General features: G+C 35.4%; 3 protein-coding genes across 3 annotated transcripts in view; 1 reads left to right on the top strand and 2 right to left on the bottom strand.

Moving 5' to 3' along the window:
- The window catches only part of LOC122359133 (TRPM8 channel-associated factor homolog), a 112,782-nt gene extending 110,869 nt beyond the window's left edge, over nt 1-1,913 (bottom strand). The window contains exon 1 of the mRNA XM_043259326.1: nt 1,829-1,913. The gene's annotated coding sequence lies outside the window, so the exon portion shown is untranslated. The remainder of the gene's footprint in view (nt 1-1,828) is intronic.
- On the top strand, nt 1,856-7,032 carry LOC122359140 (bifunctional polynucleotide phosphatase/kinase-like). The gene is given in 19 exon segments (XM_043259333.1): nt 1,856-1,996; nt 2,098-2,144; nt 2,286-2,425; nt 2,427-2,555; nt 3,224-3,470; nt 3,559-3,638; nt 3,721-3,778; nt 3,879-3,986; nt 4,224-4,295; nt 4,430-4,478; nt 4,955-4,987; nt 4,990-5,024; nt 5,197-5,289; nt 5,629-5,725; nt 5,806-5,867; nt 6,013-6,122; nt 6,198-6,285; nt 6,440-6,507; nt 6,619-7,032. Coding segments are annotated over 19 exon segments (1,764 nt in total). The 5' UTR covers nt 1,856-1,869; the 3' UTR covers nt 6,740-7,032.
- A 1,768-nt stretch (nt 7,033-8,800) lies between these two features.
- LOC122359139 (calcium-activated chloride channel regulator 3A-1-like) lies at nt 8,801-13,688 on the bottom strand. Its single transcript, XM_043259332.1, is given in 15 exon segments — nt 8,801-9,511; nt 9,612-9,836; nt 9,921-10,085; nt 10,183-10,447; nt 10,538-10,753; nt 10,872-10,978; nt 11,531-11,621; nt 11,623-11,700; nt 11,807-12,031; nt 12,172-12,399; nt 12,500-12,659; nt 12,753-12,858; nt 12,950-13,100; nt 13,202-13,339; nt 13,530-13,688. Coding segments are annotated over 15 exon segments (2,694 nt in total). The 5' UTR covers nt 13,683-13,688; the 3' UTR covers nt 8,801-9,125.
- Between the last annotated feature and the right edge of the window lie 1,188 nt (nt 13,689-14,876).

Raw genomic sequence — 14,876 nt, 5'->3', positions numbered from 1 at the left:
CTTTTGAAGTTAATTGTTACGACTGGTTTTCAGTCCTACACAGAAAAAGAAAAACAGCGAAAACAATCAAGTTGCATACATTTATAAACAAGAACTGTAAAAGAATCACATTTTCTAACATAAACAAAAATCTGAAATGATTCAAATCACAGTTTTGAGTACTTTGTATATTGCAGATAATTTTTGACATCTCATAGTTTGAGCATTCATTATGTACACACACTCACCTTTATCTGGAGATACAAAACCGCTCAGATGACTTTCTCGCTTAGCTATGTGTGTAACTACTGTGAGAATGTGTTCGTGGCTCACCTATTAAGAGCACACCCAACGAGCACTCCCATAAATACACCTCTTTCATTTTGTTTGTTTATCCAGAAACCACCATCAACCACTCCCTCTACAGTATTAGACATTTTTAAAGCTGTTCAGATCTCTATTTAGTACAGACTATTCGAGATAAACATCTTTGACTATGTAATTATCCACTAAAAGATATCCATAAAAAAAGCAATATGTGAGATGTAGCTTGGTACAAATCCCCACACATGTCTATGGAAAAAATATTGTGGCTGCAAATTAAGAATGTCTAATTATGTTCTCATTTTAGTTAAAGGCTAGAATACAATGCATGACTTTGGCCCTGATTTAAAGTCTATAGGAGTCAATGCCAGCTGTCAAATAGTAAGAACCAGGCAGCAGCAGTCAAAGTTTGTGTAGTTACAGTATTTTTTCACAGAAAACTGTATTGTGTGATGGATAAAGACTCTTTTAGCTTTAAACTATGCATATGTCTATTCAAAGGAGCGGATTAATACAAAATGGCAATGATTTAACTACAACGACAGGATAAATGAATAAAAGGTGGTCATGAAGTTACTGGACACAATATCTATTGTTCTTCTGTATGTAATGTGCAGGGCTCTATAGCTTTGAGGCAAAAACAACTGGCAGTTTAAACTAAACTGTTGATACTGCATTATGCAGAGTAAATAAACTATGTTTACCGAGACATAATTATTAGCAGGATATCCTATCACATAATAATGCTTATGTAAACTGAAGATTTGTCATCTAACAGACATAAACAAAAACTGAACAGACATATAATTATTTTGTCTTTACAGTGTTTACTGATTTTCAGGGACTACATAAACAAACATAAATCTATCTATCTATCTATCTATCTATCTATCTATCTATCTATCTATCAATCAATCAATCATCTTGTCTCTGTTTTGCGCTGCTATCAACTTATTAGGATTACAGTTTACAGTAGTAAATTAATAACTGCATTAATAACTGCGACATGACAGAAACTACAGTAACCATAATAACAAGGGTGACACTCAAAGACATGGGAACCAAACAATGAATCTCTCTGTTCAACATCGGAGATATTTACGTGTCGGACCACAAAAAGCGTGTACAACAATTGAATCACAAGAAGTTAACGCTAAGTTTTAGACAACTGGTAAGCGTTGTTCAGACTGCATGTTGCGTTTTAGTAAAATCGTGGTGGTTTGATTTAAATATAATTTGTGATGGAGTCTGGAGCTACACGCAGACTGCGCGGATTGTAGGGATGGTTTGAGCCTGTATTAAGCTCCGGTTTCAATGTCCGAATGAGTTTATCATATTTTTAAAAGAAACACTAAAGGACGTATTAACACTAAGTTAACGTACAGAGCTAACGAGTAACAGTTCAGTTATTTGCTTAAACATTCGTAATTATCTCATTAGATAAACAGAAAATTCACGTTAGAATGGAAACTTGGCATTTAAGTTAGTCATGCTATATAAATCTTAATCGCACTATAATTCTTACTTTAACTTCTCTACCTGGAGTCCAGCGGTTGTCGTCTGTGAATGGAGATGCAGTGCACACTAGAAAGTGCGAATGGAGCTCGGGTGGACCTGGCAGATGATCGAGCTGTAATGTTAGGTCGAGGCCCTGAAACCAGAATCACGGACAAGAAGTGCTCAAGGCATCAGGGTGGGTTTTTACATCACACCCATCCTAGTAATGCAAAAGTTGTACGTGCCGCTTTTATTTTTGTTCATAAGGAATAACGGAAGTGCGTCTCTCCTTGACAGTCAAACTTGTGGCCAACTATGCCAAACAGGAAGTACTGGTTACGCAGGTAACGTTAAAATGACATTAAAGCAAGAACATTGTATATTACAGTTTACCAAGAGAGAGAAATTTATTAGCATTTTATTTTTCAGAACGGTGTTCTGAAAGCATTTTCTGACCAGTACAAACCATCCAAATGTTTCCACAGCTCGGGCCCAACCCTTCTTCTCTGGACGGTCAGTGTTTGGGACGAGGCGAGTCTGGATGTTTGACACCTGGTTGCACGCTGTATCTAGTCAATCAGTCCCACCCGTTTACTGTGCAATTTGTGGGAAAATCAAAAGAAAGGTCGTTTCTCTCCTCAGAAGAAAGGAAAAGCAGCAAATGACAGCAGAGACGGACAGAAAAGCTCAAACGAAGGGTCAGGCCCCAAGAGGAACATCCAGGATTATTTTTCTAAATCCCCAAAAAGGTATCAATATCTAGATTAATGGAACTGTTCCTGAAAATATTATGAAATATTTTTACACTAAAGTTGACAAGTTTGGGGATAATACATTTATTCTGCAAGCACATATGTGAATTATTAAAAGCGAAAGTAAAAGATTAAATTAAATTATTAACATTCTATTAATCAAAAATCAAACCATAATGAGGCACGTGATTTAGAGTTTTCAACTAAAAACTGAGCATTTTTTTAAGTCAACATATTTGGCTCTATTTGTAGAGTTAAGCGCATTATATAGTGCATTGATAACAGAAAAGACTTGATTTTTCCACTAAATCTTTTTGACAACCGTTGTCAAATTATTTTTAGTTAACTGAAAATGAAATAAAACGTATTTGGCAGCAAACTGGTACAATCCATGTTTAGGTTGCAGTATAAAAATTGTTGAACTAAGACTGAAATTTAAATGAAAGCTTAATAGAAATATGTATTCAAATGGCAAAAACGCATGAAAGAATTTTTAAACCCTGAATATATAAAAACATAAAAATGTTACTCAAAATAAAAAAAAAAAAATATATATATATATATATATATATATATATATATATATATATATATATATATATATATGTGTATGTATATGTGTATGTATATATGTATATGTATACTAAAAAACACTGCTTGACTTAGGTGACAAAACGACCTCACAGCTCAGAGGATGACGTTCCTCCAATGAAACGAGGACGAAATGATGAAGATGAGGAGACCTCGGCAGAAGAAAAGCTTAAGCAGTTACAAGCTCTTGCACAGAAAGAGTGTAATAAGCTAAACTCACCATCAGTCAAAGCCACTGCTTCATCTTCCACTTGTTCTCAGAATCACTGGCAACAAATCGGCAGCCTTCTGCTGTTCACCGCGGCCGGGGTTCCAGATAGCTCCAAAGTAAGACATCTCTTACGGGAACTATGCTTTTATAGGTTTATCAGTAACAGCATTATGCTTCTATGATATGCTTTCGTTTCTGATGCAGGTTGCAGGGTTTGACGTTGACGGCTGCATTATCACTACAAAGTCTGGAAAAGTATTTCCCACGAGTCCAGATGACTGGAGGTGAATCTTGTTGAAGAGCTTGCTATATACTGCATAAACTGTTGTGTCTCATTTAAATAGTTTTTTCTTTACTTCCGTTTAGGATTCTCTTCCCTGAGATTCAGCCCAGACTGGCCAGCCTTTTGAAGAAAGGATACAAGGTGCTTTTTAATCTGCTATTATTTTACGTTGAACTGCTTCAATACTTGCTGTTTTTGCTTTAGTAGGCCAAACGTCTTCGTCATATTTGTCTGTTTTCAGGTGGTGTTTTTCACCAATCAGATGGGTATTTCTAGAGGCAAGCTCAGACCAGAGGTGTTCAAGTCAAAAGTTGAGGATATTCTACAGACACTTCAATTACCCATCCAGGTGAATGACACACTGACTGTATCACGCACAGTACTGTTTATAAGTTTAGGGTTTTGAAGGACATCTTTTATGCTCATCAGGGTTATTATAATGTAAAATGTTTTTGGTAACACTTTCTGTGAAGCCTTTATTTGTAACACATTATAAATGTATTCTTAAAGCATTATAATGGATGCATAATGCATTATAAATAACTTTAGAATATATATGTGTATATGTTTTTTTTTTTTTTTTTAGGTATTTGCTTCCACAGCCCCTGGTATATACAGGAAGCCTGTTATAGGGATGTGGGAACATCTGTGTGAGAAGGTAAATCACTCTTGTGGTCATTTGTAGGATTTGTCTATTAAAGGTACTGCATAATTGAGTTTTGTTTTACATTACTTAGAGCAAGCTTCAGGTTTGTTAAGAGTATATACGAAGACGTTGTTGTGCTTTTGCAGGCGAATGGTGGCGTGGCTGTAGATGTGTCACAGAGCTTCTATGTGGGAGGTGAGTACAAATTATTGATGCTAAAAAAAATAAATAAATATATAAAATCTTAATCATTCATTGATGAATCCTCAAATAAGAAAATAATGTATTGACTGGGTGTCCGTTCTTCGTACCTCGCTTAATATCTGTCCCAGATCATAAATCCCAGATCTTCTAATCCCGATAACTGCTCTCTGGCTAATTTGGTTCCTCAAACAAATTAATGTATTAAGTTGTATAGGTTTGCTGCACTTTCTCGCGTTCCCAAAAAGGGCAGAAGTATCGATACTCGAAAACACGATCAGCAGCGCAGCGATTGGCTGACTTAAAAATTATTTATATGTATACATACATTTCATGGTCCATGTATTATATATGTCATTTTTATATGAATATTAAAAGCATATGTAGTCCAAAACCTTTTTTTTTTATTGAACACATGGTGTAAAATGACAGATTTCTATGCTTAGTGAGGGTTTTCTCTCTGTGTACAGATGCAGCGGGACGTCCCGCTAACTGGGCACCAGGAAAAAGAAGAAAGACTTCTCTTGCAGTGACAGACTAGTAAAGAAATTCCACACTATATATGACTTACGTTGGTTAGAGTTATAGATCTTATATTCATTTGCATTCATCTTTTATTTTGGCCACAAGGGGGCACAGTAGTGCTTTCTAGCTCCATTTTGGTGTAACAAAAACGCAGATATACATTTATATTTTTTCTCCATCTCTACAGTTTGCCCTCAACATTGGTCTTCAGTTTCACACACCAGAGGAATACTTCTTGGGCTGGAAACCTGCTCAGTTCAGCTTGCCAGAATTTGATCCTGTAAATAATTTTTTTTTCATTTTACCTTACATGTTTTATACCTTTACACTACTCACTACTATTAATTATTTTAAATGAATAAATTCTTTCAGCAAAAATGCATTAAATTGATCACAAGTAACATCAAAGATATTTATAATGTTGCCATAATAATTATATTTCAAATAAACATTCTTCATTAGAATTTATTATTAATATTTACAGTATGACTGTTATATTACTGCATGTTTGAATAAATAAATGCAGACTTGGTGAGATTTCTTTCAAAAACATTAAAAAGGGCTTGGCTTCCTCAGACTTTTGAGCAATAATTCCTGTGTATTTTATCTCCTTGTCCAGAGGAAATTAGATTCTAAAAGGCGTCTTTACGATCCTCCAGATGCGTCCCTCACATCCACCAAGCAGGAAGTCATTGTAGCGGTGGGATTTCCTGGATGTAAGCATTTTTCTCCTTCCAGGTTACAGCCTTCCAAGTTTTTTGTTTTTATAATAACATACCCCATTTTTTTTTTGCAGCAGGCAAATCAACATTTTTCCAAACACACATCGTTCCAAAGGGCTATGTGTATGTGAACAGGGTAAGTTACGTTATCTACCACAACTGAGAACCCAGGCACAAGAATTGGATCTCCAAGAGCTGTATCTGTTTCAGACGCTTTGGTGGAAAACATCTAACTATGTATAGTGATTTGTTTTCACTGTCTGTGTGCACATGACCTCCAGGACATACTCGGCTCCTGGCAGCAGTGCGTTTCAGCCTGTGAACGAGCTCTAAAGGAAGGCCGAAGCGTTGCAGTGGACAACACTAACCCTGACCCCGAGTCTAGAAAAAGGTGCCTGCATCTGTTTGCAAAAGCAAAAAATGTACTTTTTGTCTAAAACGGCACCATCTATGATTTTCTTCGCAGATATATAGATGTCAGTCAAAGCGCTGGAGTTCTCTGCAGGTGTTTCAACTTCACAGCGAGTCTGGAACAAGCAAAGCATAACAACAGGGTATATAGAGGAGTCTTAACAGCGTGCAATATGTACATGAAATATTAAAGTCTATATAATGTTACACTTCATGTTGTTACACATCTGTACCAATTTTGACACCAAAATACACAGTTAAGGATTGATGTGACTTTTGTTTTTTGCTGGTTTTTAGTTTCGGGAGATGGTTCCTTCTTCCGTCAAGCATGTTCCTGTCAATGACATGGTGATTCACAGCTACAAGTGAGTCAGTAGCAGCAAGCTAAGCTTTTTCTTTTTGCTTACCGGTTATATCTTTCTTCGTTAACTCACACAAGCCCATTGGTTTCTGACCGTCTGTCTTGTTCTCTGTAGGAAGAAGTTTGTGGCACCCAGTTTGTCTGAGGGCTTCTCTGAAATCCTGCAGATTCATTTTGTGCCGAGTTTTAGTGAAAAAAGATCCGAGTTCCTCTTCAGGCAGTTCTCTGAGGGCTAAGCATGAAGATGAGCTAAAGATGAAGAAAAAAATGCCTACTGAATAAAAATTAGACTAGTCAATTAATAGACAATACAACACTAATTTAATTTAGTGTGCTATACTGTCTTCCACTTAAGTTCACGCCTGTCTTTAATTTGTTTTTAAATGTGTTGTTTGAGAAACTTGTTCATAGCTGCTAAAATTGACCTGTTGTTATGAAGACTGCCTTATAATACAGGTTTTATAAATTGAGGAAACAATTGCTTGTCTTATCGTGTCAGACTGAATAAAAACAATTATCAATGTTATCATTTCCAGTGTTGGTTTTCTTGTCTGTAAAATAAGACTTTGTTTTTTTTTTTCTTTCTGTATTTCTTAGGTGATATGCAAAAAAGTGAACTTGAAACAGTGTTGCAAGTCCTTATCAGTTTTTTCCTGTTGCAAAGTTTCTTAAACATTGAGTAATTATGACTTGACATTAAATGAAAGGTGGCGCAATACAGCAGTTCACAAACCGACACCTGTCTCCTTCATTGTGAGATTCAAAAGTATAAAAACCAAATCATTCAATAAATTGGAAATTACATAAACCCAGAAGGTACAGATAATGACAGTTTTTGAATATCTTTTTCCACTCTATGGCATTAAACTCAAGATGGGGCAGATTTTTGTATGTTTATTGCAATTGAATAAGGGTTGCAATACTTTTGCATATTGCATTACAACTATTTGAGCTTTGAACAATGTTCTAAAAGTCACTGATACGTTTAAAACCATACATAATGAGGTCCCACTTTATATTAGGTGGCTCCTAAATACTGTGTACTTGCATAAAAATTAAGTACAATATACTAGTTTGGGTTTAGATTGTATTGAAAACCATGTTTGCTGCTATTGACGTGGGGATATGTAAGGTTATGGACAGGTTTGGTGGTATGGGTAGGTTTAGAGGTGGTTTAGGGTGTAAGAGATGGATCAACAGTGTAATTATAAATGTATCTACGTAAATGAAAATTACTACATATAGGAAATTTTATAGTATAAGTACAATGCAAAAACATGTATGTACACATTAAGTGTATTGTACCAAATGATCCATTTAAATGTAAGGCCACCTAATATAAAGTGGGACCCATAATAAAAAATAAGGTTATTATATTCATAACATTTGAAACTTATGGCATAAAAGCCTAGTTATTTATGCTGCCCTATTCCTCAGTTATTCACATTGTGCTTATGTTTTCATTGCATAACTTGAGTTATACAACTAACTGTAAAGTTTGTTGTGTCTAAGAACTTTATGGCTCAAAATACAGTCATAAAGTGATTTTGCTCTAGTTTAATTTTCCATTTAGACTCAATTAAACCACAATTTTCCTTGTTCAAGATTATTATTGCCCCTCATCTAGACATGACTATAATAGTTGCCATATAATGTAATTATAACCTCAGGCAGAAAGTGAATGATCATAATGAGATCTGATGACACTATAAAACCCTCATATACAATGGCATGACAAACCCAAATGGCCCTTATGCTTTAACACAATGCCAGAGTCATCACATCCTTCAAAACATGTAGGAATTTCCTGTAAGGCCTTATCTTTAAAAAAAAAATTATGTTTATACTAGCATTACATTACATATGTTTTTGCTAGTTTAGCACGCTCACAGGATCTTGCTAAATTTACTGAGAAACTCTCAACAGCTCTAAACATGACTAGTCAAGTTGATGTTGAAACTCTTCATGGTTGAAAAAAGTAAAAACACCTTTGCTAATATGTCAGGCACATACAGTAAATGAACTAAATAGTAGTCAGACCAGATGAAAAACGCACCATACATATCATAATAACAGATAGACTAATAAGTCTGTATTTATGTAGTTTTTATTTCATATTTAATTCGTATAATGCAGAGCAACTGTATTTGGATCAGCAAATATATGCTTTCTTGACAGAGGGCAGAGTCACATCCCATTCTAGTTTAAAGAACTAAAATAAAATTATCATTAAAAAATGCAAAAATAAATTCATGATGTCTTTTCTCTCTCTCTCTATTTATTACTATTTCTTATGCAAGTTTTCTACTGAGTAATATGATAGATTTATACATTCATTTATCATAACAGTGCACAGATTTGAGTTAATATGTTCATAATTTGTACATTATAATGTTTTAGTCAGGTTAAACAAAGCTGCGTTTATTAATTACTGTATTAATTACAAGTGCACATAATAATAACAAACAATTGCAATAGAATCATATTTTCCCCAACTTTATTTTGCATTTTATATTTTGGCAAAGCAAGAATGCGTACAAATAAAGACTCTTTGATTATTGACAAAAGTAACTTTGTAATGTAAAGATTTCCTTTCTATCAGATGTTGTTGTTTGTTGTGGTCTAAGAAGGTTTACTTTTTTTCAACGCCCATGTTGTTATCGCAATAATGCCAGTAATCACCACAGTGACCAAACAAACAGAAATTGCAATGAAAACAATATGCATGTCTAACTCTTCTAACAGCTCTTTGGGTGTTGGAAGAGGTATGATCTTTGAAGCTTGAGCAATATTGGAGATTTCAGATTTGACATGTTCTTTGTCTTCAGACTGAACTGCAAAGAAGAGTGTGGTGCCATTTTGGATTGGGAAACTGAGATTGAATGAATGTGTTTCAACTGATCCAGCCTCCTGAGGTGAGATGCCAGATATCATGACTTCATGAGCGTTGCTGAAGTTCAATCGAAGCATTTGAAGGCCAAAGCTCCACATGATCTTGTAGGATTTCGCTTAAACAAAAATTGACACACAGTAAGGCCTATGAAAGATACATTATTTTGTGATCTAGCTTTGAAATAACTTCTATTTTGAATTAATTGTATGCGTTACCTGTCCCTTGGTCGAGGTCCTCACCAGGAGCTGTCCAGCTGAGAAGCACAGTGTCCTCCTGGATCTCAGCGCTCAGATCTGTGATTCTGTTCGGAGGGAAATTTGGTGGAGTTGTGCTTTTAAGTACAACCTCAAAACTCTCTCCGGTGGCTGTTCTGGTGAAGTTTCCAATTACAAGTGATTCTGACAAAACTGGAGATTTTGATGGGTTCAGTTCAACCACACCTGAAATTAGAGGAACCATCTGAATACATGTGCAAGAACTGGTTAAAGAAATGTAGTAGTTGTCTTTCAGAGTCTCATAGTTACCATTTACTACATATCCAGGTACATACGGAGCACCGCCCCTTTTTTGGAAAGTAAATCTGGCTTGTCCATCTTGATTCTTTGCTCTTACTTTCAAGCTGCTTCTCCCATTTACCATCTTTGTGAAATATCTGGAATAGACGCCGTCATCTTTGAAAGCATCAGCTCCTGTAAAATAATACTGGATTTATTTGAGCACTTTTGGCTATAAAATCTAAATTTGAAGTAGAGTGCATAATGTAAACAAGAATTCTGGGTAGTTTACCTGCTCCGTTGTCCAGGAGTTGTAATGTTTGTGCAGGACCAGATTCTGGCTCCAGTGTAGCCCACACTTCAGCATTTTTTACAGGCTTGTAATCCTGACTAACCTCAGCAAACACTATCATAGGTTTAGTGCCATCATTGAACTTCTGGTTCATGTGGGCTTTGACAATGATAGGAGGAACATCAGCTCGTGCCGCTTGACTCATTGCTGTTACAGTCAGAGATTGAAGTGTTGGACTTTGGATACTGTACTTCCAGTCCCCAGGCTACCAAACACATAATAGTATTATTAAATGAGTAATTATTTAAAAATTTTAGGAAAGTAAGTTTATGAAGTCTTGTGCAAGTTGTCATACCTGTGCAGTTCCTGGAACTTTTAAAGTTATTGTTTTTGTTGATTTATCATGGCGCATCTGCATTTGATTGTAGACTAAGCCACTAGGTGACTGTATGTAGGCTTTAGGTGCACTTGTTTCATAGGTTATTGTAAAGCTGGTTTTGGTACCAATAGTCTGATCGACTGATACTGTCCCATTGAACCAATCAGATGTTTTTGCTCCCACACTGTCTATCTAAAGGGGTTGATAAAAAATTAAACACTATTGAGATAATCATACATTATTATAAGAAATATTAATAATAAGCTAGTCTTGATGTCATTTACAATAAGCAGTGAGCAACCACGCAAACCTGAACTGGGTCTTTTGTTTGATCTCCTGTAGGTATAGTTAATGTAGAAAATCCATTCAGTAGTTGATTAGAGAGAATGTCATCAGTGGCTGTGATAAATTTCCCACCTGTTTTCAATATAGAACATGCTAAATATGATAAATTTGCATTGGATAATGAAAAGGCACTGAATATCATAATTTACTCAAGTGTTCTGCTTTTGCAGCGAATGTTGGCCATCTGAAAGGTAGCCTATGAATTTTATGAATGTAAGAATTTCAAATGATTTCTATCAAAAATGGGTATTACAAAAGGCGATTAATCAGTTAAAAGTTATAATTATGCCGTGAAAAGTTTAGTTTGTTAGTTTCAAACTTCTTCATGCTAAAAACAATCTACAAGTCAGAGACCAAGAATAATTGATTTAGAACTTGCAGTTCAGTTGAGCTGCTCTATCAAGTTCTTTCACTGAAGGATTCAACATATTGATTCAAATTGGGTTCATAGTTGTTTGTTGGTGAATCACGATGCCATAAATGTACCACCATTCACTTTAGCATCCCACAGTACGAATCCATCGGCATAAAGTAATGAACTTAGTAGGCTACATTTTAAATGTAACATAAATATCCACTACAGTACTTTGGGACACTGTTATTGAGTATGTGACTGTTACCTACCAGTTTTGTCTGCCATTTCTCTCAGTGCTTTATCTGCTTTATCCCCCAAAGCAATTGTGTGAATAATGGCGCCACTATTAATTGCGCTTGGGAACACAGCTATTGAGGTCATCTGTGGCTTCACCATCTGTCAGAAAAATTATTTCATCTCCTATTACATCTCCGTTGTCCTTTTAAGTACCTTGAAGACATAGAGAAAATAGACATAACAGCATGCATTTTATAACTATTATAAATATAACAAATACATGGATACTTGTACAAATAATATTGTACCTCTAAGCCTAGATTGAGGCCTTTGCACATGTTTGTCCATCCATCTGCTACGTTTGGTAACAATTTGATAAGTTTCTCTCGTGTGGACTCATTGTCAATAGTAGTCAGTTGACTCAGAGTAGAAGCAGAAGTACTAAAAGTTACAATTCCAACACTGGATTGGTCCTCAATGATATTCTGCAAGAAATGTGTGGCAGCCTGTTGCAGTCGAAGTATTCTAGAGCCCTAGAAAATGGGTGCAAATAGCAATTTTTAATAGCAATCTCTCAATAGGGTTTCAAAATGATTAGGCTCAAATCAGAGCATTGAAGGTTACAATAATGAAAGTATTTTTATTTCAAAGTAAAGTTAATGTATTTGCATACTTTCATGCTTCCTGAGACATCAAGTACGAGACAAACGACCCGATGCATTCGCTGCACAACCTTAAAAGATGGTGCTGGTGGAGAAGACTTCAGTGGTTTTAAAGAGCGAAGTGCGTTTTTATCCACAGAATCCTCGAATATTACAGTCCATGTTGCTTTGCCACATTTTTTATTCTGCAGGTTTGGGGCTTCATAGTTGTGCTCGTTTTCACGACAAAATGCGCTTACCTGAAAACAAACAGTTTGAATGATTAGCCTAGATCTTCTAACAGACTGAATGATCAAAGTACAATTTAGCATTTGTGGAACATGTAAAATCTATACTTACAGAATTCAGGCCAGGTAGAAACATTATGGAATTGTGTGTGTTTTGATATTTGTTAGGAAGAAACTTGCAACCATTAGTCGGTAGTGAAGTCCGTGGATCCGTGCGGCACTGAGATCCAGTAATAACATCATAATGCTGACCTTCAATATTTTTGCTACACCTAAATATAAGCGGAAAACAATCTTCAATCATTTCCAATCTTCAATCATTGAGATTTTAATCATATAATAATTTTTTCTTGAAAGTTTATAACCTTGTAGCTTCAATTTTGCCATTAGAGTAGTAGAATGGCTTTTCTTCACTGTATTCATCATAAACGCCCCATCTCAGATGAGCCCATTCATGCACCAAGACCCTTCCTGCAAACAAACAAACAAACATTCTTGCCAATAATCAAACTAATTACTGAATTAACATCAATTATGTTGAAGTATAACAAAAAATGTTCACCTTTTGCCCCGTATATATTAATGAGTGTCTTGTCTCGGAGGAAGTTGGGGGTTAAATGAATGTATTGACCCTCGGCTCCACATTCCCCGTATTGATTAGTGTAGGGTTCATCACCGTATACTGGATTAGGATTATCAATTATTATTTTGGCCTGTGTTTGACATAGAAATTGTGTCAGCAATATCAACTGTGATTGAAATGACTGACCTGAGTAAATATTTGATGAACATAAAATTACGTTATTATCTGTACCTTCTCAAAAGACTCTGTTCTTGCTTTGGTAAAATCCTTACTATTCCACTGAGGTGGGACTAGGATTGTAGCTTCTTTAAAATAGACCTTTTTATCTAATGCTTCATAAAGATAAAGCGACCCTTCAGTGACCATCTCCTGTTAGAATGAAGTTAAAAAGATAAAATCAAAAGAACTCAAAATGTGGATGTATTCAAAAAAGTAATTAAAGTTTAATGCTCATTAACCAACACTGTTGATAACATTTGGAATTATTTAATTATGTATTTAGATATTTTCTCATGCACATAAAGCTTGTTAAATAGACCAACAAAAAAACATATTTCACCTTGATTTCATCAACGAGCGTGTCATCCTGTGGTATTTTCGAACTTATTGCAATGACAACGCGTCAACATAACCGTTTCCCATCTAGTTTGATTCCAGTAGAGGTGGACGACAGCAACATCCATAATAAGACAAACACCGTTCTTGAGTCCATAGCTTGCAAAATTTAGAGGACCAGTAACTTTAAAATGTCACAAGTGGTCCTAAATAGTCAGATCCGAGATACGTGGTGTGTACTTTAATATCAGCTTCTGATAACGTAAAGGGCTGAATTAATGGTCTGTTTGAAACATAAAGTGTACTGTTATGACCTCTAGGGGTGAGCCACAACAAAAAGAGAGAACAGAGTTTCAACAGCAGGCAACAGGGGGTAGACAAGGTTGTCATCGAACAATTTCATTAAACTCTATTTACAAAGTCTTGTGGCAAACACAAATCAGTATCAGAAGTCGTAGATAAACTTAAGAGTCAGAAGTTTACAATAATGAATATACTCACAGTTTCACTATACTCAAAATATCTGTGATGGATGAAGAAACGTGAAGGCCAGCATTGCCAAATGCTTTCAATTAAAAGTAGCTAAAACTAGTGGCTAAATGTGACAGAAATTCACTGATCTATATAAAAATGAAGCTTAAATGAAAGCTGAAAAATGAAAGGCAAGATGAAAACTTAAGGTTTGTCTAAGGAGCTGCTGTATTTGTTGCAAAAAAAAAAAAAAAGGCTAAAAAGGTGTGAGGAAGTTGCTAAATCTAGGCATCACTGATGAACACTGATGAGTGTTCGGGGCGGTTCTTATATCATATAAGTTGATATTAAAAACATAATGATAGCTGAGACACTTGAGCTTGGATAGCTTGGATCACTTTTAAAATGAAGGTAGCTTTAAGGTTTAAGCTTTAACATGTGCAGAGCAAATCTGCCATATAGACTACATACAATTATAATGAGAACACAACTGTAAATGAATAGGTCACGTTTCAGCACATTGTTATAGAAAGGAAGCATGCATAGGGTTATATCTTCATGACTAGCATTTTGTTTATACTCTATATAGGATCAATTCTACAGAATTGGTGCAAACTGCTGTCCCGCCAAAAAAAAAGAAAAGAAAATCCACACCTTTATAAAATATTTAAGTGAATATTAGATGTTTTAAAGATACTCTTCTATTATTTATTGAAATCCACAATATAATGAGCTGTTTAGAGCTGTGTTCTAGCTAACCATGTGCTGATTAGCATATCTGGGCTAGTATCTAAAATTGCCACTACAGAAACTCCATCATATGATTCGGTAATGACATTTTTAGATACTAGCTTAAATATACCGATCAGTACATTTCTTT

Source organism: Puntigrus tetrazona, chromosome 15, assembly GCF_018831695.1.
Source record: "Puntigrus tetrazona isolate hp1 chromosome 15, ASM1883169v1, whole genome shotgun sequence".
In the NCBI taxonomy this organism is placed as follows: domain Eukaryota; kingdom Metazoa; phylum Chordata; class Actinopteri; order Cypriniformes; family Cyprinidae; genus Puntigrus; species Puntigrus tetrazona.
The sequence above is the reverse complement of the archived record's forward strand: the minus strand, read 5'-3'. Positions and strand labels throughout refer to the sequence as shown.